At 45.5% G+C, this 25090-nt stretch overlaps 1 protein-coding gene and 1 pseudogene across 1 annotated transcript; one reads left to right on the forward strand and one right to left on the reverse strand.

The window, feature by feature from the left end:
• Window positions 1-22419, reverse strand: ifngr2 (interferon gamma receptor 2). The gene is made up of 7 exons (XM_089003011.1): window positions 22119-22419; window positions 19570-19684; window positions 7868-8037; window positions 4770-4912; window positions 4460-4601; window positions 395-537; window positions 1-195 (listed from the first exon to the last, which is right to left on the reverse strand). Exons 1-7 carry the CDS (start codon window positions 22156-22158, stop codon window positions 94-96), a joined length of 855 nt encoding a protein of 284 aa, XP_088859137.1. The 5' UTR covers window positions 22159-22419; the 3' UTR covers window positions 1-93.
• On the forward strand, window positions 10459-11858 carry LOC148894562 (uncharacterized; annotated as a pseudogene).
• Window positions 22420-25090: the final 2671 nt, after the last annotated feature.

The raw sequence follows: 25090 nt of genomic DNA on the forward strand, positions 1-25090 counted from the left end.
TCCATTCGTCACAATATTTATTTATTCTGATATAACCGATCACAATTATTGCCAATTTGTAGAAAAGAATTTTGAATAAAACGTAATATTCAGTCACTGCCTTCTCAACTCCATGCTTGTAATATCAAAGAGCTCCTCGGTTGGGCTGTTGGTGGAAATTTGAAGGTGAGGTGGATTCTGTGCTTCCATGATGACCTGTGGGAACAACAACACTGTGATGAAGTTAGAAAAGTTGGAAAATACAGTATCACATGGTCATACATTCATATGCTCGCACACACACGTACACACGCTTCCAGCCCAAAGACAACTCAGATAGGCTCCAGCCGGCCTGCGACGCTTGTGAGGACAAGAAGATTAGTAGATAGATGAAGTGATATTTATTCATACTCACAGTATCTGGTAACTTGTATGAAGGTTTTAGCCACTCCTTAATTCTCCTCCTCTGGAATAGCCAGAGGTATGCGATGATTGGTATGAGAATAACAAGCACAGAAACAATGGCAAATGTTGTCACAATTGTTTTTGTTCCTGTGTCTGGAAAACAAAAGACAAAAATGTAGACAAGTTATAAGAGTGTTTTAAACAGAAGAAGTGCAAATCTGAGACATGTCGCCAAATATGGCGCAGACAAGAAAAGGAAAGTTATGGGCGTAACCATAAAGAGTTTGATGTTTCTCTTTATTTGTAAGTAGGTTCGTTGTCAGATCTTCCAGGCAGATGATGCGCAGAGCTTGATCGAAGCGTGGAGTCGAGCAAGTCGTGCTGTGAAACTCCGTGCGATGCTGAGCAGGTCTCTGCGAGCGGTGTGTCTGTCTGGGTCTGAGTCCAAGATGAGTCTCAATCTCCCTGTCCCACGACAGCTGCTTTTATACCATTTTCAAGCCTGTGATATGCGTCAGGGTGAGACGCACATTAAGGAGATCAAGGAATTGAAAGATATCAAAGCTTAAAGCTGCGGTGCGCACCGGTGACGCCACAGGGCTCCCCTCCTGGATCCGAAGTCGGAGAAGTCGACGCAGGAAAAAAAACGAGCTGGACGCGCTCAGAAGAGCCGGTAGGAGGTGAGACGTTCTGGGAAATGCACACGTCTGCCGCTCCGGGTCATTCGGCCACACGGAGAGGCTAGGCACGAAGAAGGTCGATCACCGGACACGGGGGGCGTCGTTGGCGGGGCGGCCGACGTCGATGTTCGAGAGCACGGCAACGCGTGCTCTACGACTGCCGGTTTGAGTCGGTCGATGGAGACTGTATCCTCGCGGCCGTTGATTTGAATCCGGAACGTCTTCTCACCACGGGAGAGGACGGGATACGGGCCATCATAAGGGGGCTGGAGGGGCTTACGCACCCGATCACACCGCAGGAAGGCATGCGTACATGTTAGGAGTGCGGGATCCACGTGCGTCGGCTGGTACGATGTTCACGGTGACTGGGGCCGCAGAGCCAGCGCAAACTGCCGGAGGCGGGTGAGCAGATCATTGACGTCAGCAGTCGTAGGGTCGGTCGGGTTGAGCAGCTCACCAGGCAGGCGTAAACTGGTGCCATATACCAGCTCCGCTGGAGTCGAGTTGATGTCGGGCTTTAGCGTGGAGCGGATGCCCAGCAACACCAGAGGCAGGTTATCCACCCAGTGTTCGGCATTGTCGGCAGACATTACGGAGGTCTTCAGTTGACGATGGAGGCGTTCCACCATGCCGTTCACAGCTGGGTGGTAGGCAGTCGTCCGGTTTCGTTGACATCCCAGAAAATTGCACAGCTTGCCAAATAGCGCAGACTCGAACTGGGCTCCACGATCGGTGGTGATGGTCTTCGGTGACCCAAAGCGGGCGACCCAATGTTGGAGGAAGGCACCGACAACAACTTCGGACCCGCAGTCGGACAAGGGAAGGGCTTCGCACCATCGGGTGAAGCGGTCAATGCAAGTCAACAAGTACCGAAAGCCACCATCTTGGTCGTGCCACGAATTCCAGGATGAGAAAGACTGTGCAGAGAGTCGAACACCTTTCGCCGGAAGGAGTCGGGAACCAGTGGTCAAGGGACGCCGTCGGACTGGACACACAGGATTGTGCAGCCAGAGTTATGGAGAGGAACAGCGATGATGTTGGAACCGTTGGCATGGTCGGCCAGACCTTCTCGTACCTCAGCTGCTGCCATCTCATCGTAGTCAAGACCGTCGGGAAACTGGATCGCATTGATCTCAACCCGAGAAAGGGCATCTGCGACCTCGTTCTGAGCCCCCTGGATGTGGCGAAACTCAAGGTCAAATTGCGAGAGGTAGTCCAAGTGCCTAACTTCTCGCTCCAGGTACTTTGTCGACGCCGAGGGGATGGCGGAGAGGAGTGGCTTGTGGTCGGTATAGATGATGACGCGTCCACCCTCGATGAAGTGCCGGAAGTGCTTCACGCTGAGATAGACACCAAGAAGTTCCCGGCCAAAGGTGGAGTATCGGCGTTCGGCCGGCTGGAGGGCCTTGGAGAAAAAAGCGATGGGTCGACAGTCACCATCGAGGCCGCCGTGGAGAACCGCACCGATTGCAACCGTGGAGGCGTCAACCATGAGAGACAACTGACCATCGGGGCTTGGGTGGGCTAGGAGTGTTGCATCGGCCACGAGATCCTTCAGCCGTTGAAAAGCCTTCAATTGCTCGGAGGAGAGGTCGACGGGAACGTGCGTCTTCCTGTTGCCAGTCAGTGAGTTTAGTGGCAGGGCAACCTCGGCACAGTTCGGGATGAAGCGTCGGTAGAAGTTTACCATCCCGAGGAATCGTTGTAATTGGGTTACCGTCTTGGGTGTGGGAAAGTCATGGATGGCCTGCACCTTGCCGGGTAGAGGGCGTACTCCTTTGCCATCGACTAGGTGACCAAGGACCATGGATTGGCCAAAAACGCACTTGTCGGAGTTGACGACCAGGCCGTGCTCGTCCAGACGCTTGAAGACCATTTCCAGGTGCTGCAGGTGCTCGTCTTGGGAGTTGCTGGCTATGAGGATGTCATCGATGTAGGCACAACAGAAGTCAAGACCGCGCAGGACAGAGTCGATGAAGCGTTGAAAAGTCTGAGCGGCGTTCCGGAGGCCAAATGGCATGCGGAGGAACTCAAACGATGCTGAGCAGGTCTCTGCGAGCGGTGTGTCTGTCTGGGTCTGAGTCCAAGATGAGTCTCAATCTCCCTGTCCCACGACAGCTGCTTTTTCAAGCCTGTGATATGCGTCAGGGTGAGACGCACATCAAGGAGATCAAGGAATTGAAAGACATCAAAGCTTAAAGCTGCGGTGCGCACCGGTGACGCCACAACCACACTCGATGGCCTGAATTTGTTGGATACTGGGTTCAACATTTTCTCCATGTCACAGTCGAGAATGACTGTTTGAGAAGCATTCCACTAAAAAGGGTTTATAGGCTAAGACCGCAATCTCACAGATAAATTGCGGTTTGTAAACACGAATGAGCAAATGCATACCACAATTCCAACGTGTGCATGATTACAGACTTCTTATTCCAAATGCCTGTAGCAATATGATTAAGAGAAGGTGATAAGGTGTCCACTGTTGTAAACACAGTCACTAAAAGGGTCGAATCAAACTTTATTGACAGTGCTTTTCATAACATAAAATGCTACTCAAAGTGCTTTCCATAAATTCAACTTAACCACTTATTGACACACACACATTGCACTTGCACACTCGCGCACACGCACACACGCACACACACACACACACGCACACACACGCGCACACACACACACACGCACACACACACGCACACGCACACACACACACACACACACACACACACACACACACACACACACACACACACACACACACAAACACAAAATACCATAGTCCATCAGCATGGAATCCCCAGTGCAGAGGCGTGGCAAGAGCCTGAATGCACACAAAGCAACAACAGAGACACCGTTAAGCAGGACCACAGCCACAACAGACCATATCTCCTCGTGCAGAGGGCTCACTCTGAAAACCACGAAAAGCCAATTTAGTCATTTTAAAATCAGTGTAACGTGCACCCACCTGCTGGTCTTCTATTCATTGAAGGTGTGCCTAATAATTCGGTGCCCCTTATAGTGTGGAAAATACGGTAGGCATTTTTTTTTCTAAATTAACCACATGATGCGATTACAAATCAACTGACTCCGCAAACCACATGACACAAAGCAGATAAAATTCATTCATTTATCCTCACTAGAATCGTAGGGGGTGCTCGAGCCTATCTCAGTGCAGGGGGGGTGGGCAGGCGCACCCTGAACCAGTTGCCAGCCAATCGCAGGGGACACAAAAACGAGCAACCATTCCACACACACTCTCCATACACTGAAGGCTGGAACAGGAAGTGAACCTCTGCACTGTGAAGTCGACATGCTAACCACTTGATTACTGGGCTACCCAAGCAGTTAACATCAAGTGTTTATTTCATCATAATAAACAAGAAATGTTGTCCCACCTGGCGCAGGGATGACTTCACACTTGTCGCAGCTGGTCAGACCAACAGGACGATCAAAGTAAGTGTACTGGACTTTAGCACAGTAGCGCTCTCCAGCTTTTAAATTGTAAATGGATACAGAGGCCAGGGCATCTTCATAAAACTGTTGAAGAAGAGACAATTCTAAGGGAGCCCAAACAAAGTAATATAGTTCAATCGCCCAGTTGGTCATCATGGTTATTTGCATTTTTTATGGCAGCCCCTTTCCTTTTGTCTCTCTAATTTGTATGCATTCATACAAATACAGTATGTCTCAAAGAGTTTTGCTTGCCTCCAAGAGTTCTCCCTCTTTTCCGAAATATATCCGTTGTTTTACGTGGTCCCCTTCCTGGGCGATCCCACTGTGTCTACTTAGATGAACAGTCATGAAGCCTGGGCGTGCACTCAGACCAACTTGAGGGGTGCATGAGTTACCTGTAGGAGAAAAAAAAACAATAAAACACCAATCCTCTGTTGTTGGGTGGGGACATAATAATATTACACACCCGAGTATTAAAAGCAAGGTAAGATTTTGACACAATGATGGAGAATATACAGAATAGAAGTTATCATATTTAAAAGTTTCATGCTGTTCTATGCTTAGTTGTCCGAACACAAGATCCACAAAGGAAACACAGAAGAATCATGAAACACTGGACGTGATGTTATTCTGTCCATTTGTGCCAATGGATGGTCCTCACATGAGATTAGCCTTGATGTTGAGAGTGGTGTGGGAGCTGTGCCTCAGGGATGGGAGGTTGTGAATTTGGGACACATCGTCAGTAGTGTGCCATCGTCAGTCGTGAGCGAGATATAGAGAGAGATAGACAGAGAGAGATAGATAGAGAGAGAGAGAGAGAGAGATAGGTAGAGCGAGAGATAGGTAGAGAGCGAGATAGAGATAGAGAGAGAGAGAGAGAGAGAGAGAGAGAGAGAGAGAGAGAGAGAGAGAGAGAGAGAGAGAGAGAGAGAGAGAGAGAGAGAGAGAGATCGAGAGATAGAGATCGAGAGATAGAGATCGAGAGATAGAGATAGAAATAGAGATCGAGAGATAGATGGAGTCTCCACCAATTACAACCCTCTCACTTAAAGAACGGGATGTTCTGTATGACTTCATCAAAGTCCAACCAAAATGTCTCCTTCTCCGCCAGCTCACATCCTACTTGTGGGCCATAACCATAAACAACATTGAACATCACGCCTTCGATTTCTAGCTTCAAACTCATCATTGTATCTGATACTCTTTTTACTTCCAAGACATTCCTAACAAACTCCTCTATTAAGATAACCCCAACTCTGTTTCTCTTTCTGTCTTCACCATGATAGAACAACATAAACCCTTACCCTAAGCTTCTAGCCTTGCTCCCTTTCCACCTGGTCTCCTGGACACACAGTATGTCTACCTTCCTTCTCTGCATCATGTCAACCAGCTCTCTACCTTTACCTGTCATTGTTCCTACATTCAAAGTTCCTACTCTTCGTTCTATACTCTTGGCGTTCCATTTCTCTCTTTTCCTCCGAGCACACATCCCTCCCCTCTTTCTTCGACCAACAGTAGTCAATTTTCCACTGGCACCCTGAAGGTCAACAGTACCAATGGCGGCCGTTGTTAACCCGGGCCTTGACCGATCCGGTATGGGATTCAGAGGTTTGATTCGCATATTTGTTTTGGCAAAAATGTTTACGTCGGATGCCCTTCCTGACACAACCCTCTGTATTTCCGGGTTTGGGAACCGCACAATAAGACACTAGCTTGTGCCCCCTTGTGGCTACATTATTAAATGAGTTTTATAAAGAAAGTAATTTTTAAACCATTGTTTTTATTCCTGATATTTAGCATCTTTTGGCCTGTAAAAGTGCATCAATACCAGGTGTCATGTCCTGACTAGCTGACACTTTCGTGCGGTATACATTTAGCTGTCACTTTATATTCCTTCAATACCGAAACGTGTTGAAAACACACCAAGCACAAATATTTCCCATGCATCTCTGTAAAAAAATATGACATGGTCCATTTTTCATTGAAAATTCTACACTCCTTATCTACTTTTCTCCGTTTGGATAATGACATTTTGGCTAATGAGGGTGTTGAAACCGCGGTTTTCTTCTATGTTGATTAAAACAGCACCAATGTCCTTGAATTGTGCCTCATTAAAAAATATGAATTCCATGTCGTATGTGCATTTTTTCCACATTTAAATTATCCTGTGGGCCTGATCAAAGCTCCTTGGTGGCCAGTTCCGGCCCGCAGGCCGTATGTTTGACACCACTGATATAGGGTCAATCTGAAGTGAACGGACACAGCCTGTTAAACTGTCATCCTCAAGTAAGAAATCTAGCCTTGGGCGAAATTTAGGACTGGGTAAACTCCTGCACAGGTAGAGCTCAATAGCTAGGTTACAAATCTATCAGTTCATGGAAAGAAAGCCCATTAAAATGTCTACGTTCTGTTGGTTTATGAATGTCGGTGCTTGTATCATAGGACATTCAGGGGCGTGGTATTCAAATCAAGAAGGCTGTGTTTTACTAATCTATCATAGATTTGCATATACTCTCAATAAATAGCTGGGCAGAAGCCTGCAAGGTCGGGCATAGGGGGAAGAAGAGCACAAAGTGGCTTCATGAAAACTGTACCCCCTGCCGGCAGTAAGACAATCTTCCTGTGTTCAAGCCTTTGTTCACAGTGTCCGAGCGAACATCTCTGACAGATTATAAAATGCATAAATGAATCTTTATTAATTAATGCAGATGATGAATTAATTGTGCATCTCAATGTCAACATTTGAATTGCACACATCAGTGACATGTGAACAGGTTACCTTATTCATATCCTTAGTCCATAAGCAGACCAAACTCGAGATAAATACTGAATATTTTCATTCAACTAGGTTCAATTTTGCATCATATCATACCTTTGACAGACCCACAGTAAATACAGTAAAGTCTTGTTATATCGATAGTACTGCTTATTACGATACTATTTCGATGAACTCAAGGAGAAAATTACATGCCCGCAGGATCGGATATATCGATAGTCCGGTTATATCGATATTTTTTCAGACTCCCGAGAATATCGATATAAAGAGACTTTACTGTATGTACCAATTTTCACTTTGCTGGGCAGGGGAGGTGCGGCACGTCAGGGTGAATGCAGACATATGAGTGAGAGATGAATCCTCACTCACGAGATTGTATTTGTAAACATACTTATTTGATATTGCTTAATTAACCAAACCCACAAATTAATTTGAATCTGAATAAAAATGGTTAATGCTGAAAAGTGAAATATTTTGATAGTAGTAAAATTCAGCAGTCTAAATTTTAGATTCATATTAGCACCCTGACACTTCAATGAATGGCAGATACGCCTTACTTTTTGCGCATGCTTACCTTGTGTGCTACAGGCTCTGACAAGATTTGAAGTTAGCCCATGTCTCTCTGCTTGCACATCCAGCATAACACAACCATACTCTGCCTCGGCTTTGATGAAAGTGACGTTACAGGAAGTAAAATTAATCTCCTTGCAGTATGGAACATCTTTCCACAGGTCAGACAGAAAGCTGAATTTAAAAATCAGAGACAGACATGGTCATTTTTCACAATCACCATTGTTTAAACCTTTCAGGGACAGCGGTTAGTTCAGTGCACAGTAGATAAGGTTATTGACAGACACTAAGATATAACATGACAGAAACGCCAGAACAGACTGCGAGACGTTTATTGGAGGAAAGTGATAAGTTAAAAAAGCAGGCGGAAGTTGAAAGACAGGAAGCAGGTATGTTAAAATGTGCATTAGATCTTTTTAAGAATGGCCGGGACTTGAGGCAATGTCAAGAAAGAGAAGGGGAGGGGGGTGTGAAAGAAGAGGCCGACTCGTGGGTTACGCAGCAGAAGAAAATGCTGCGAAAAAAGAAGCGACAGAGAGTGAGGATAGATACAATTTACGGAGCAAGGAACAGTCGAAGGTCAGCCAGCAGATGGTGGTGACTGACAGTTATGAACATATGTTTCCATTAGTGACTGCTCCGCATGGAGTGAAATATGAACACCTGGGTATTAGAGATGTGACAGCTATGATGGAAAAAATGCCACCCTTACACAGAAGAGGAAAGACGTGGCTTGCTAAATTTTTGGCATTGATGACTGGGCAAGGATGTGCACTGGGAGATTTCAGACATGTTTTAGCTGGTTCATGTTCATTGATCCAGGCACAGGCAATTGAGGAAGCAGCAGGGACTGTTGATATGAGACGTGAGACACCATTGGCCCAAGTATCTGAGCCTCTATTTCAGGGGTCGGGAACCTTTTTGACTAAGAGAGCCATAAAAGTAAAATATTTAGAAATGTTTTTCAGCGAGAGCCACACGCACGCGCGCGCGCACATACAAACGCTCGCGTGCACGCGCGGACACTGTTCAACAAAATATCAGAATTCATTATTTAAAATAACAGTGATAGTACTCACCGTTAACATGAATGGTTTTCCGTTCCTCGTGTTTGGTAAAATTCCAGGAAAACGATCGGAATGAAATTTAATTTGCCGGTCCAGAGGCGAAGTTACTGCTAGCTAGCCTGCACACGGCTCATAAGCTTCCACACTTGCTATCTGCAATATACTTCTCACAGAAGTATGTCGATGCTAACATTAACATGGGGCTTGTTAAAATGTCACTGACATTCGACTGTTTCATCGATGGTATTGTTTCATTGCAAATTAGAATCAGAACATTTTCTCTCCTCGCCGTCTTGCTGGAGCTCAAACACTTTGAAAATATTTCAAAAGGAACAGGCCGACATTCCCCCGTGCACGCCCGCATTCGGTGATCGAAAGTCGGTTTGAAGACCTCCGCAGACGCCCGCTGTCACACTTCCAGGGAGGCTGCGTCACCTCCCAGCTCACTCCCACCCGATGCGGTTCCCCGCACACACACCGGTGTATTCACGCTGAAGTGCACTCGTTGGGCTCAGTTAAAGGGGCGTTTACCTGTTTCAACATGACGGCCACTATCATCCAATCAACATGGCGCTTTCGGCCATTCTAGGTCAGTGTCATCCAATCAAAATTGCGCTTTCCACCAACTGCAGCCCCAACGGGAAATGAACGGCGAAAAAAAAAGACGAAACGAAAAAGTAAATACATATTTTAGTTTTATCGGCGAGCCATATGCGATCATCAAAAGAGCCATATATGGCTCGCGAGCCATAGGTTCCCGACCCCTGCTCTATTTCAACGGATTAAAGTTACTTTCCCCCAGCCAACTGATTTGGCTCCCACAATGTTTCCATATGATGCAACTGCCTCACCTGCCCAACACTATTTAGCATGCATGGAAAATTGGATTGAGACAACAGGAAAACACCCGGCTGGGTCACCTGAATCGGAGGTGCTTTTTAGCACGGCAATAGTGGATGGATTGCCAGCAGCTGTTAAGAAACAGCTGATGTGTGATCCTGACATTTTGGTGTGTGACGAATCCCGATTTAAACGGCACATGCTACATCACTGCAAGGCTTTTGCAGATCAGCAGGCGAAGGTGGATGGGGAAGCTAATACACTTTCAAAACAACTGCTCAAATTGCAGTTAGCCAAATTACATGATGAAGCCAAGATGTCCAAAACTCAAAAGAAAGAATTACAGATGTATCAACATTTTGCTGGTGTTGGTCGGGGCCGGAGACAGACTCGGGGTGGACACAGAGGCCGTGGGAGAGGCGCCCCCTTTGGGAGGGGCAGACAGCCCCCAGGAGCATGCTGTATTTGCGGGTCCGTTGATCACTGGATACGGGAGTGCCCATACAGTGGCCCACAGTATCCAGCTTCTCCTAATGGATATCCAGAGAAAAGGGCACAAGCAGCACCACCTCGGCAACAAGCCCCAGTTGGCCCACCAGGTCCACCAAGGCCGTGGCAGCAGCACCCACGCGGACAGTTTGTCCAACAGGATGGCTCATGGGAGGAGCTATCCGAATAGGGATGCCTGGGAAGCACGGGAAGCAGCGGCCCGGCGGAGCCAATGCTTCAGTTGACAGTGGCTGGACACCCCCTGTTGATGCTGGTGGACACAGGGGCATCGGTCAACCTACCACTACCTCAGACAGCGTTGTCTAAGAAAACAACAACGTTGGTCGGCTTTTCGGGACACCCACAGACTCTGCCCTTCACCAAGCCACTCTAGACTGTTGTGGCGCAAACTGGACAGACGCTATGGCACACGTTTATTTACTCCTTGGGAACTCTAATCAACCTATTGGGCCGAGACTTGCTGTCAGCAGTGAAGGCTCAAATCCTGTGCGGACCAGCTAGATTAACCGTCTTGTTTCCAAATGGAAAAACTGTCACTTGTGCAGAGACATTGAGGACAAATGGACAATGGCTGATGGCACCATTAAAGTCCATTTACTGGGTTCGGCTGAACCCAGAGACTCCTCCTGTGGAAGCCTTGGATTTGTTCCTTAGCACCGTACCATACACCAGCAGATGCCCTCCACTGTACATTGTTTTATGATAGGGAACATAATGATGTCTATTGAGACCAGTTCGAAGAGATGGAAGGGTAGGTGTGGGGATTGGCATCATTATGCATTATTGTGGGACCCCAGGGTGTGGCGGCTGTCACACAGCTAACCCCTGACCAGTCGGCATGGTTCAGGACGTCCCATAACTCGGTGCCACACATCACATTGGCAGTGGCACCCGGTCATGAGGCTCGGCAATTGGGGCCAATGGTGAAAGAATGTTTGATAGCTACAGATTGGACAGCCACTCAATCACCAGATTTGCAATATTCACCAATGTTGAAAGCTTTTCAAATTATGGCAAAGATGACTGATGACAGTGTTTTAGAAATGGACCTTCTGAGCAGGTCACACGGATGAGAGTTCACAGATCATGACTGGGCGACGGACATGTTAACACAACTGCCACCAAGATTGTGGTCGGCTGGACCATTTGATGTTGGGTTTTGCCGGACAGTAGCACCGGTTGAACTGGACATTGACGAAACCCAGACGGTATACAGACACCAGAATGGATGGCCTAAAGAGGCGGATAAAGGCATGGAAGAAACGGTGAGTGGTCTGTGGATGCAGGTGTTTTGGAGAACTCAAAATAAAATTGGAATACTCCGCTAAGACTGGTACAGAAAGCTGACAAGCAGACTTATCGTATGGCTCATGACTTAAGACCTGTAAATGACGTGACGAGTACTCCTGTGTTGCCAGTTCCTGATCCACATCGCATTCTGCCCAAAATACCAATGGTTTTCAGTGATAGATTTGGCAAATGCATATTTTTGCATTCCCCTTGCCTCTGACATAAGACATGTGTTCGCATTTACCTACCGTGGTGTGAAATTGCAATACACACGGCTGCCTCAAGGGTTTAAAAACTCTCCGGGGATTTTCAACCAGGTTTTGAAAGACATGTTGGGAGACTGTCATCTTCCGCAGATGTCTATTCTTCTTCAATATGCGGATGACCTTTTGGTCACAGCTGCTGATCCAGAGTCATACATTGAGGCCACGAAAGTTCTTTTAGAAAAATTATGTGAACTTGGATTCAAAGTGTCAAAAAAGAAGTTGCAATGTTGCCGTCAGTCAGTGACATTTTTGGGGAGGATTGTCTCTCCTATGGGTCTGGCCATGTCTCCTGACCATCGCAGCTCGATTCTGCGCCATCCGCGCCCCACCACAGTTAAGGAAATGATGTCATTCTTAGGGCTGTGTGGCTATAGCAGGGGATACATCCCATGCTTTGTGGACAAAACGGCTCCGCTGAGGGCACTCATCAAAGAACAGGGTGTTCGCAATTTGAAGGCCAATCTGCAGTGGACTCCTGAATTGGACAAACTGTTTATTTCATTAGTTCAGGAATTAGCATCGGCAGCTGCTCTTGCCAATCCCGATTACACAAAGCCATTCTGTTTGGACGTGGCGGTGGCCTCAAAGGTGGTGAATGCAGTCCTGTACCAGAAGGCACGCACTGGCCGATCAGTACTGATGTACTGCAGTGTTCCATTGGATGGCCTTGACAAAAACAACCTGATTGTGCCAGATACGCTGCGGGCCTAGCTAAGATTTTACAAAAAACTGCACACATGGTCATGGGACACCCCGTGCATGTTTTAACGGACCATGCGGTGTCATCATTTGTCGCATCAACAGCATTCACATTAACCCCATTAAGACAGATGCGGCTTTTAAAAATTCTAACGGCTCCTAACGTCACCTATGTGCATGATGGTGTGAACATGGCAGACCATCTAGTATTCGGCCCCCATGAGTGTGCCATGCGCGTTCAAAACCAGCTTAGAATACGACCTGATTTATATGCTGAGCCAATAGAACACGGACATGTCCTCTTTTCTGATGGATGCTGTTGGCGTGAGAAGGGTGGCTCTCTACGGGCTGCAGCAGCAGTAGTTGAATGGAAACAAGATTCTTTCATACCAGTCATTTCTCAAAAATTGGACCATCGCCCATCGGCACAAGCAGCCGAGGTGTTGGCACTTATTTTGGCGCTCGAACAATATCCTGGCGAAGCTGTGACAGTGTTTTCTGATTCGGCGTACGCTGTCTCCGCTGCCTTAATTGACTTGGCTGGGTGGTTGAAAAATGGCTATCTCACAGCTAAAGGTGAGATGATCGCCCATAAGGATTTGATGGAACGCCTTCATGTGGTTCTGATGTACCCTAGTGAGGTGGCGGTGGTGAAAGTACCGGGCCATTCGAAGGCCAACTCTTTGTCAGCCCGAGGTAATCAAGCTGCAGACATTTTGGCAAAACGAGGAGCCGGTTACACCCCGGTGGGTATCATAATGATGGCCCAACAAGAAGGGTCTCAAACAGGCCCTGATGCTCTCCAGGGTCTAGATGTGATAACAGCTCGCGGGATTGCTGATGATCAGAAAAATGCATCCCCTGAGCAGAAATCAATGTGGATTGCCTCTAAGGCTGTTCGACGCTCTGATGGTATTTGGGTGGGACCACATGGCCAACCTGTCCTCCCAGAAGGCCCGGTCATGGAGCGAGTTCTTCAGGAGGCCCACTCCCCATCGCATAGCGGACCCCAAGCCATGTTACGGCAACTTTCTAATTGGTGGCATCCGAAAATGACTGGTGTTGTGTGGCAATATGTAGCTGATTGCCCCACTTGTCAGTCATTCAACGCTAAGCCAACGTTGAAACCGTTGCCTGGTTCCTTTTCACGGGCATCGTGGCCTGGTGCTAAAATAGTCATGGATTTCACGGACATGAATAATAGTGTGAATGGCAAAAGGTTTCTCTTGGTCATTGTTGACTCTTTTTCGGGGTGGCCGGAGACTTACCCTTGTGCGAAGGAGGATGCCACTTCAGTTATTAAGGCATTAGTGAACCACTACATCCCAACTCATGGGTTCCCAGCCTTGATTCGCTCTGATAATGGCACACACTTAAACAACAAAGCTTTGGCCAAAGTCGAGTCCATTTTGGGACTGAAACACCGATTCGGTTGTGTGTACCATCCTCAGAGCCAAGGTAAGGTGGAGCGAATGAATCGAACACTCAAAGAAAAGATGGCTAAAGTTATGCATCATTCCAAAATGACGTGGCTCCAAGCTTTGCCATTGGCTCTATTATCTGTCCGGCAATCTGTAAATAAGACCACAGGATTCGCTCCTTTTGAGCTACTGACGGGGAGATTGATGCCGGGTCCTTCCTCCACGATTGTTCCACCGCAGGAACTCCCCTCCCTGGATTTGTCGCGTGCAACGTATTGGTCTTATCTGCATGCTCTGGTGTCCAGTATTTCTTCCCAGGTTGCTGCGGCCGCCAGTAAAGAAACGGATGAACAACAACCAGATCGACAACTCACTCCATACGTCTACTTAAGGGTCATCTCTCGGAAGTGGACTGAACCAAAATGGAAGGGACCGTTCAAAGTTCTAGCTCGGACTTCACACGCCGTACAGCTGGACGATCACAAACACAAGTGGTATCATTATTCACAAATTCGTCCCGCCCTTGATTATAGGCCATCAGACGCTGAGTGATGAACAGGATGTGGTACTTAGTTGGCCGACCGAACAGCCAGGCCATGAGGGAAAGGGTGTACAGTCGCCCTGCCCTATACGATGTTTTTATATTTTTGAATGAATGGAAATTATGTTAAGTCTGTTTTGTGTTTTGTTTGTGGGACCTTTTTTGCTGTGGGAAGCTGTACAACACGGGCGACTTCAAACTGACCGGACCACTCCTGATTTTGAAGTGTATGAAAGACACATGTGCAAGAATGAGGTAATGTACGAGGCAAGGGAAAAATCACCAATGAAGCTGACACAGGTAGAACAAATTTTGCTTAATGCTCAATGCAAAGATAAAAATATGGATTTGGAAGTACAATTATATAATTGGACACAAGCCAAAGATGATCTGGCTGTTAAAAGGCAATGGTTTGCAGAGAATAGACCAGGAACAGACTTCTATCATGTTGTACAGATGGTGGCAATTAGCAGAGAAGGAACCTTGATATACACCTGTCAAGACAACAGCCGGTTTGTTGTATCTCCTGGAGAATCCCCTGAACGATTGACTTGGCTAGAGGTCTATGTTTTTTGGGATTCATGTAGTTCAAGGGAAAGCTTAGAGTCAAAAAATTGGATTCTTCGGAAACTGCAAAGTCATAGTATACAGTTCACAGAGTTGATGGCAAGGGTGGCAAATTGGACACTCCAAAACAAATTACAAGAATGGCACATTCATCCGATCAAGATGGATGAACCGATATGGGTGTGCAATAGATCAGGATACGAACCAAGGATAGGGCAAGAGTGGCACCCAGACAGATGGAGAAGAGGGGTCAAAGAGTTAATTACTGTGTCCCAAAGGGGGTCCTGTTAAGGCCACCCAAAATACCATTATGGTATTCAAATTTGTTTGCCAAAAGACCAAACTGTCATTATTGAAATCCCATATGAGGCAATAGCGAATAGTCGCATTAATGGATGGAATTATCAGAATTATGATTGGTATGTAACGAATGACCAAATAGCGCGGGGCTGGAAAGATTTGGTCTGGGATACAAAAGGATGGTATATAAGTTGGGGCACAAATAAATATGCACGACAACACCAAAAAGCGATCAGGGAAAGTAAGACAGAAACAGGCTTCACTTTAGAAATTGATACTAGTAAACCAATTATAGTGAATGAAGACAAATCTGGATGTTGGGGATTTCAACTTAATGTATATACAGGGGGTTACCCATATTTCCATTTGATATTGTGTGAGAATAAAGAAAAAATCCAACAAATTAAGTCTTGGCCCATTTACCACTCATAAAGTAATAGCTAAAGTCATCTAAGTGGTCGATGAGTGGTTTAAAGTTACCACAGGTATTTCAGGAATGGTTAATAATTGGCTTTTAATGGCAGAACAAGCCGTGAATACAACCCAAAATGATTGTGTGATATGTGGGGCTCGCCCAGTCCTCCGAGTAGTTACAGCAACCATCACCTCAGAGTGCGTTATTCCTGTATTGACTGAAACACGTTTAACAGGTAATTGTACTCAGTACAATGTTATCTTTCCTTTGGCCACACCCGACAAGAGCAAGCCAATTTTTGATAAAGTTGTAGCCTGACAGAATTTTACATGTTTGAAATTACTTGGTAGGGGTAAAAACATAGGAAGAGTATCACATGACTGGTGCATGACTGTTTTGCCATTGCCGGTGGATTCTCCCTTGTCTCGTGCAGATGTGTGGCTGTGGTGCGGTGATAATAAACTATACGACCACCTTCCCAAAAATTCATCCGGTGTCTGTGCTGTTGTGTCCTATTAATGCCTGTCACTGTGGTTCCAGTAGAATGGACAGAAGAGGGGCGCATAGGGGATCTGGTTACCCTCGATGGGCTGAACCGGGCTAAGAGAGGAGTTCAATCGTGGATGGGAAAAGACGACCCCACGTACATTGATGCTATTGGCATTCCCCGAGGGGTACCAGATGAGTATAAATTGGCTGACCAAGTATCATCTGGATTTGAGAGTATTTTTGTGTGGATCACCCCAAATAAAAATGTGGACAGAATTAATTACATTTATTATAATGTCCAGCGTCTGGGTAATTATACTGAGGAATCGTTGGCGGCAGTACACGAACAATTGGCAGCAACGTCTTTGATGGCGTTTCAAAATCGTATGGCACTGGACATGTTATTAGCGAAGGAAAATGGGGTGTGTGAAATGAAACGAAACGAAAATTGTTGTAGTTTCATTCCCAACAACACAGCACCGCGTGGACGATTGACTAAGGCCTTGGACGGGCTGCGGACTTTGAATAAAAAGATGAAAGAACATTCGGGTGTCAATAATGAGTGGTGGTTAGATTGGATGAATATGTTTGGTTCATGGAAGGGTTTAATTGCATCTGTGATGGTGTCTGTTGCCGTTTTTGCAGCTATCATGGTGTTTTGCGGATGTTGTTGTGTTCCGTGTATTAGGACCCTCACAGTTCGATTGATAGAAAAAACTGTCGGACTGCTCCCACCGGGGGGCCAGTATGTAATGTTGCCACAAGTAGAAGTCATGAGTCAGATGGACGTGTCGATGTTCCGTTGGTTGAGAGGATATAACATGAATATGGTCCCAGAAACGGGCCATGAGGCAAATGGAATGTTGTCATATTTCATGAGTTGCTTTTATCACATTTTTTGTTATATCTTATTTTCAATGTTGTCATATTTTTTAACCCCACAATTGTTTTTATATTTTCTTTTAATTTTGGCATGCCTTATAATTTGTATTTTATCACGTTTGTTATTTTTCTTTTCACTTGTCACATTTCTTAATTTGGTTGTAGTATCCATTGTTCACGTTTGTTATGTCTTTATTTCACCCACTTATTTGGTTAGAATAGTCTACTAGTTAGGCAATTATAGTGGTGGCCTCTTGTTTGAGGCCAAGTGAGGGAAATGAAGGAAATAAATACATTTAGTTAGCCATTTTTAACATTGTATGATGAACATTAAAATATTGAGTTAATCAGTATCAATGGTGCTTTGTTTTCAGTGGATGGGTGAAGGAACAGATGTGGAATGGTTGCATGATTGAAGTTGTGGTTGTTTAGATACCAGGGGGTTAAGGGGTCGGCTGGTCTGCAATAAAGGAAGTAGTAAATTTACTTAGCCATGTTAGGCACTGTGTAGGATAAGCGGTAAAACAATTACTCAGCATAGATAGTGCTTTGCTTTCAACAGGAGGATGGGCAAGCGGGCATGGAAGGTTTGCATGTTTGTTTGTGGAGTTGTGTCTGTTCAGGAACCAGGATGTCAAGGGTTCAGCTGGTCCTCATCACCCAAGGAAAGATAAAAGAGCAACTCGAGACGTCTCCACGCTGATTCGTATCACCAAAAGGAGAGGAAAAGTTACGACCTGACCAAGGCTGAAGGAAGGAGGTGAAGGGATACAACATAAACCAACGCTATCTTGGCAAAGGCAACTGGAGCCGTCTCCACAACACCCCACCAAAAGGATGACGACATCAGAGGAGAGGGATCCAATCAACTGCTGATTTCTTTGTTTGAGCCAAATTTGAATATGCATGTGGGACACCTTTAAATCTGGGGTACTCAGTCTCAGTCTTTGTCTTTTCGCCTGTCTTACTGATTTGGGGCACACGAATATTTTCTGTGTCAAGGAGCTGAGACCCAGAATTCTGTATTAGATCAAATTGTTAGGAATAAATTATCTGTGAGGGAGTTGCCGGCTTCTTTGGTGATCTCTCTCACAACGAACACGCCAATTGTTAGGTTATAACATTGCACAATAAGGTAAATATTTAATTCCGTTCATAATATTTACAATTTTAAAGATCACCGTAAAATGCTAATATTAGCATGTAATATTTTAACCTAACAATTTTATGGAAGTAAGACAATCTTCCTGTGTTCGACCCTTTGTTCACAGTGTCCGAACGAACATCTCTGACAGATTATAAAATGCATAAATGAATCTTTATTCATTTATGCAGATGATGAATTAATTGTGCATCTCAATGTCAACATTTGAATTTCACACATCAGTGACATGTGAACAGGTTACCTTATTCATATCCTTAGTCCATAAGCAGACCAAACTCGAGATAAATACTGAAAATCGTGAGTGAGGACCTGTGGAAAGATGTTCCATACTGCAAGCAGATTAATTTTACTTCCTGTAACGTCACTTTCATCAAAGCCGAGGCAGAGTATGGTTGTATTATGCTGGATGTGCAAGCAGAGACATGGGCTAACTTCAAATCTTGTCAGAGCCTGTAGCACACAAGGTAAGCATGCGCAAAAAGTAAGGCGGATCTGCCATTCATAGAAGTGTCAGGGGGCTAATATGAATCTAAAATTTAGACTGCTGAATTTTACTACTATCAAAATATTTCACTTTTCAGCATTAACCATTTTTATTCAGATTCAAATTAATTTGTGGGTTTGGTTAATTAAGCAATATCAAATAAGTATGTTTACAAATACAATCTCGTGAGTGAGGATCCTTCTCTCACTCATATGTCTGCATTCACCCTGACGTGCCGCACCTCTCCTACCCAGCAAAGTGAAAATTGGTACATATTTACTGTGGGTCTGTCAAAGGTATGATATGATGCAAAATTATTTTATGTATAATAAATGTGCTATTGTATTGTAATTATATATATATATATATATATATATATATATATATATATATATATATATATATATATATATATATATATATATATATATATATATACAGTAAAGTCTCGTTATATTGATATTCAAGGGAGTCCGAAAAAATATCGATATAACCGGGACTATCGATATATCCGACCCTGTTTGCATTTCTCCGTGCGTGCATAGAAATAGTATCGATATAACCGGGACTATCGATATATCCGATATCGATATAACGAGACTTTACTGTGTGTGTGTGTGTGTGTGTGTGTGTGTGTGTGTGTGTGTGTGTGTGTGTGTGTGTGTGTGTGTGTGTGTGTGTGTGTGTGTGTGTGTGTGTGTGTGTGTGTGTGTGTGTATGTATAGGGTATGAACAATTACACAAGTAGTTCAGGCGCTCATGCCACTCACCTGGTGTACCTCACAGTGTAAGTAACGGTGGTCTCTTTTGAGGCAGGAGTCCAAGTCACATGCCAATTATCAAACAAGACTTCCTGTGGCAGAGTTGGTGGAGCTTTACTAAATACTGGGGGATGAAAAATGAATTGATCAGCGTGTGAAGTGTTTGAATACTGTATTTTCGAATCTTGATCTGTCGCCAATGTCCACACATCGCAGGTGTTGAGTCGAGGTTTACAGTGCCACATCCCCACTATTCACAATGGTGCTCCTCTTGTTTCGCAAAGAGATGTGGACCAGACTTTCCTTATAGCCTTATAGCAAGCCGTTCTCTATTTTCTAACGAATTCCATTAATGCAGCAAAAAAAATTGCCTCAGCAACCACCCAAATTGTATTCCCCTTTGCCTGCTGATGCACAAGTCCCAAAATTCAAATACGTAGGTCCGATACATATATATTTACATGTCACTCAATGAAGTCGGTGCAGGACAAGCGGTGAGGGGCTTATTTATATTTATGTTTTTCTTTTTCCAATCACAGAGTGGATAAATATCTCAGTCTGGATGCTACGCGCCTGGCCATCGAACGGGACATATCGCTGTCAAAATGAGGATCAGGCGGCGCTGTTGCACTTACAGACGCTCCCCACCTTACGAACGAGATACGTTCAGAGCGGTCGTTCGTATAAGGTGAATTTGTTCGTAAGTTACTTCACTGCCATATTTTGGATGGAATGTATGTTTAAGTCAAACACAGAACGAGGAAGTATAAAACAGACACTCTAACAGTTGTAAAATAAATTCACACCTACTGTAGTACAACAATATGTCCTTGGGTCTTCAGTAAGCTATTACTGAAGCTGCAGGTACGTAATTACTGAATTACGTGCCAGCAGTCATTACTTTTTGTTATGCATGGCATCCTCCTGCAGCGTGAACTGGGAAGAGGGATTTCCTCCACATCCACGTACTGTACACAGCCAATCGTAAGCGAGCTCGGCGCCTCCTCCTCAGAGCGACAACTGGGAAGAGGGATTTCCTTGCCGCCCACAAACTCTACGCAGCCAATCGTAAGCGAGCACGGCGGATCGGGACCTGAACTCGTTGGCAACACTTCAGCATAGCCGGGAAAGGTCAGCCTTGGTGTCCGTCGCGTAAACATCCAGCCCTTGGAACCTCCAATTTGTCTGTGTGTGTGCGTGAAGCACAGTAAGCAGCCAATCACATGCGAGAAGGCCAGAAAAAGGTGTGCAATACAAAGTCTAACTTACATCATCTCTGTCCAAACATTTTTCGACATACCCACAAAAATGGTCGTATGTACCATTTTTCGTAACTCGAATGTTCTTAAGTTGGGGAGCGTCTGTACTCTCAGCCTGCCTGTCAGTGGAGTTGTTTCTAAGTTGCAGAAAACCTTGTCCACAAGGAGTCACAAAATTAAGACAGATTTTCACTTGAAGGCTTGTTTGTGATCTAACACACATCTGGTATGAACATCGTGTGTTTGTGTGTCCTTGTTTGGCAATGGAATGTAATGTATGAATATCACTGGCAGTATTTAAAAAAATAATTATATCCATGTGTCGAGTTGTGATGTTTTGAGTTCAAATTAATGACAAATGTTTTAAATGAAAGTTGGTTGTTTCAGGTATGACCTCTTATTTTCATCCCATCATAATCACTTAGCCAAGTAATTAATTACTTTTACATGGCAGTGAACGAGACATTAACTAATTCGTAACATTTGTAACACTGTATGATTTGTACTAAGTATGTAACTTTTGGGGGATATTTTTGGAGGGGTTTGCAGTGTTGCAAGCGTGTGTGAGGTGCGTGCGTGCGTGCAAGTGTGCGTGCAACGTTGGACAGTTAATTTCAGCATCAAGTAAAACTAACTCCCTCATTTTAGTAAGCTGGCTATTTAATAAAATAATATTACAGCATCCATCCATTTTCCATACCGCTTATTCCTCAGTAGGGTCGCGGGGGGTGCTGGAGCTTATATCAGCAGTCTTCGGGCACGAGGCGGGGGACACCCCGAATTGGTTGCCGGCCAATCGCAGGGCACACAAAGACGTACAACAGTCACTCCACACAGGGAGGCCGGGGTGGGACACAAACCAGCGACCTCTGCACTGTGAAGCCGGTGTGCTAACCACTCGACTACCGAGCCGCCCGAGCAAGGGCCCCTGTGTGGAGCTTGCACGTTCTCCCCGGGCCCGCGTGGGTTTTCTCCGGGTCCTCCGGTTTCCTCCCACACTCCAAAAACATGCACGGCAGGCAGATTGACCACTCCAAATAGTCCCTAGGCGTGAGTGTGAGAGTGACTGTTGTACGTCTTTGTGTGCCCTGCGATTGGCTGGCAACCAATTCGGGGTGTCCCCCGCCTCGTGCCCGAAGACAGCTGAGATAGGCTCCAGCAACCCCCGCGACCCTAATGAGGAATAAGCGGTACGGAAGATGAGAATATTACAGCATTGAACAAAATGAGAATACAGAATAACTGTTTCTTAACAGCGTCGTTCAAGAAAATGCAAAATGTAAACATAGCAACACTTACCTTGGGTGGCGAAGTGAAACCATATTATAGTTAAAAGCATTTTAACCGCGTCATTTCATGCCAACGAAAGGTTACCAAACATGTTAAACCATCCTAATCATTGTCAGGCTCTCGCCTGAATTTGCAAAGACATTTGGAAGCGCCAAACACAATTTCCTAACAGATGTTTGCAGTTTGTTCTCGAAGAAGAATTATGTCCAACAGCTTAGTAGCGGCATGGAGTCGAGCAAGTTGCCCAGAGGTGCTGCTTTTTTTTCTTCGGCGTCCGCCTGAGTTGACCGTGTGTATCGCGCGACCTCTTCCTTAGCAGTTAGCAAGAACGATTTTCCAACAGTGCGCATGCGTGGGAGCCGTGCGTACATGCGTCTGCGGTACGCGCGAGCTCCGCCACACTCTCTTGTTCTCACTTGCGTACTCTTTCTCGCTCACTCTCTCCCTTCAAACAACTGTTACTTCATTACCGTCACCTTCAGATATTGAGTGCGAATGAGGATCTTCTTTTCCTTTCGGCTTTTCCCTTCAAGGGGTCGCCACAGCGAATCAGTGTCCTCCATCTTTAGAGGTTTGTTTTTGCCACGTTTATAAACTCCATATAATAATAATAATAATAATAATAATAATCTCATCTCATTTTCCGTACCGCTTATTCGTCATTAGGGTCGCGGGGGTTGCTGGAGCCTATCTCAGCTGTCTTCGGGCACGAGGCGGGGGACACCCTGAATTGGTTGCCAGCCAATCGCAGGGCACACAAAGACATACAACAGTCACTCTCACACTCACACCCAGGGACAATTTGGAGTGGTCAATCTGCCTGCCATGCATGTTTTTGGAGTGTGGGAGGAAACCGGAGGACCCGGAGAAAACCCACGCGGGTCCGGGGAGAACATGCAAACTCCAATAATAATAATAATAATAATAATAAATTGAATTTCTAAGCGCCTTTCAAAACTCAAGGACACTGTGGCGTCACAGGTACACACCGCGGCTTTGATGTGAATCTCTGCTTGACACTTTTCCCACGCTAGGAAAGTATAAAAGGACAGCCGTCGCGCGGGACAGCAGATCAGAATCATCTAAGACTCAGACACACACGCAACTTCCAGAGACCTGCTCAGCATCGGACAGAGTTTCACAGCACGACTTGCTCGACTCCACGCCACTATCAAGCTCTGCGAGACATTTGCGTGTCACCTCCCTGGGAGATTTGACAACCACCAGGACAACTACCGTATTTGTCGGATTATAAATCGCAGTTTTTTCATAGTTTGGTCGGGGGTGCGACTTATAAATGCTTGTTTTATTACTGTATGTCATTTCACATGTTATTTTCACATTAAACCGCAAGAGCGCGCTCTAGGCCTGTGCTGATATTGTGGTGTTGAAACATCTGTGAGCCGTCAAAATGTGTGAGCGCAGAGACAGTAGCCTACACATTTCTATAACAGGTGTTACAGGGAAATCTGTGACGCGTCAGAATCTGTCGTCCCTGCGGTCGCGGTTTCTGGAGGGTCAGATTTTTCTGTAACACCTGTTATTTATAAACACAACTGAGAAGGGCTGAATAAAAATGTCACAGAAAAGAAAGTCATATTCTGTAGCTTACAAGTTGCAGATAGTGAAATATGCAGCCGAAAACGGCAATCGAGCAGAAGAAAGAAAGTTTGAAGTGAGCGAAAAACTTGTAAGGGACTGGCGAAAAGCAGAGGTTGCGCTTACTTAAATGAAGAAAACAAAAAAAGCTAATCGCGGGCGAAAAGCTCGGTGGCCGCAGTTGGAGGAACGAGTTCACGCATGGGTGCTTGAACGACGTGCTGCTGCGAGAGGTTTGTCAACGGTGCAGTTGCGTCTCCACGCGCAGGTCGTTGCCAAGGAAATGAATATGAACGGCTTTGCAGGAGGACCTTCTTGGTGTTACCGCTTCATGCAACGCAAATGCCTCTCTATCAGAAATCTCTATCACAAATACATTTTCCCCAAAAATGCGACTTATCCTCCAGTGCGACCTATATACGTTTTTTTCTTCTTAATTATGCATTTTTTGGCTGGTGCGATCTATAATCCGGAGCAACGTATAATCCAAAAAATACGGTTTCATATACCACAGAAGTTAATGAAGTCATGCATTTATTTGATTAGATTAGATGGGCCTTTATTTGTCTCACAGTGGAGAAATTCACATTTCACAGTAGCAAAATCTAAATACAGGAGTCCAAGTCAGGTACAGTGAGACATCGGCTTACAAACACCTTACCTTATGAACTTTTCATTTTACGAACGTCAAATGTATGAAAATTATACCTTGAAATACGCACGACTTTTCGCGATACACACCCACCACGGCTGGCGGAGTGATCTTCGGATCTGGCGGAGTGATCTTCGGATCTGGCGGAGTGATCTTCGGATCTTCGGCGGAAGCACACGACCGAACAGCGCTCCAGCCGGTGCACCTTTCCACACCCCCTCTCGCTGAATTCACATGTCAATCGTCTCCGAGGAGCTTTTTGCAGATAATTTTACTATTGGGAAATGAATGCAAGATGATCCCCTAATAATCACCGTCGAGGAGAAGATCATTGAGAAACACGAACGAGGTGTGCGTTTGTGGCGTCACATGTGCACACCTCGGCTGTCATGTGAATCAGCCTGACACATCTCTCACGCTGTGTGTCACTTCCCTGAGAGTAACTTTCTACGACCATTCTACAAATAGAGCCCAGTACCGTTCACCATTGCTACCATCCTTCGCCCAAAAGCTTTACACAAAGGCGTTATTTAGTCGATGCTTTTACGTGACTAATGACACAGAAATTGTCACTTGCGAGTTGACAGCTGGGGCGGGGCCGTCCTTCGCGACCTCCGCCAGCCGAAGAAGACACTTCAATTTCATTTCAACAAGTCGCTGTCACCTCACCGGTGACATGATAACACACATTGTACCTCGCTGTGTCTTGTGCTGGCAAGTCCAACAGTTT

The sequence above is a fragment of the Hippocampus bargibanti genome, linkage group LG08, assembly GCF_051943395.1.
Source record: "Hippocampus bargibanti isolate YZ-2025 linkage group LG08, ASM5194339v1, whole genome shotgun sequence".
NCBI classification, from domain to species: Eukaryota; Metazoa; Chordata; class Actinopteri; order Syngnathiformes; family Syngnathidae; genus Hippocampus; species Hippocampus bargibanti.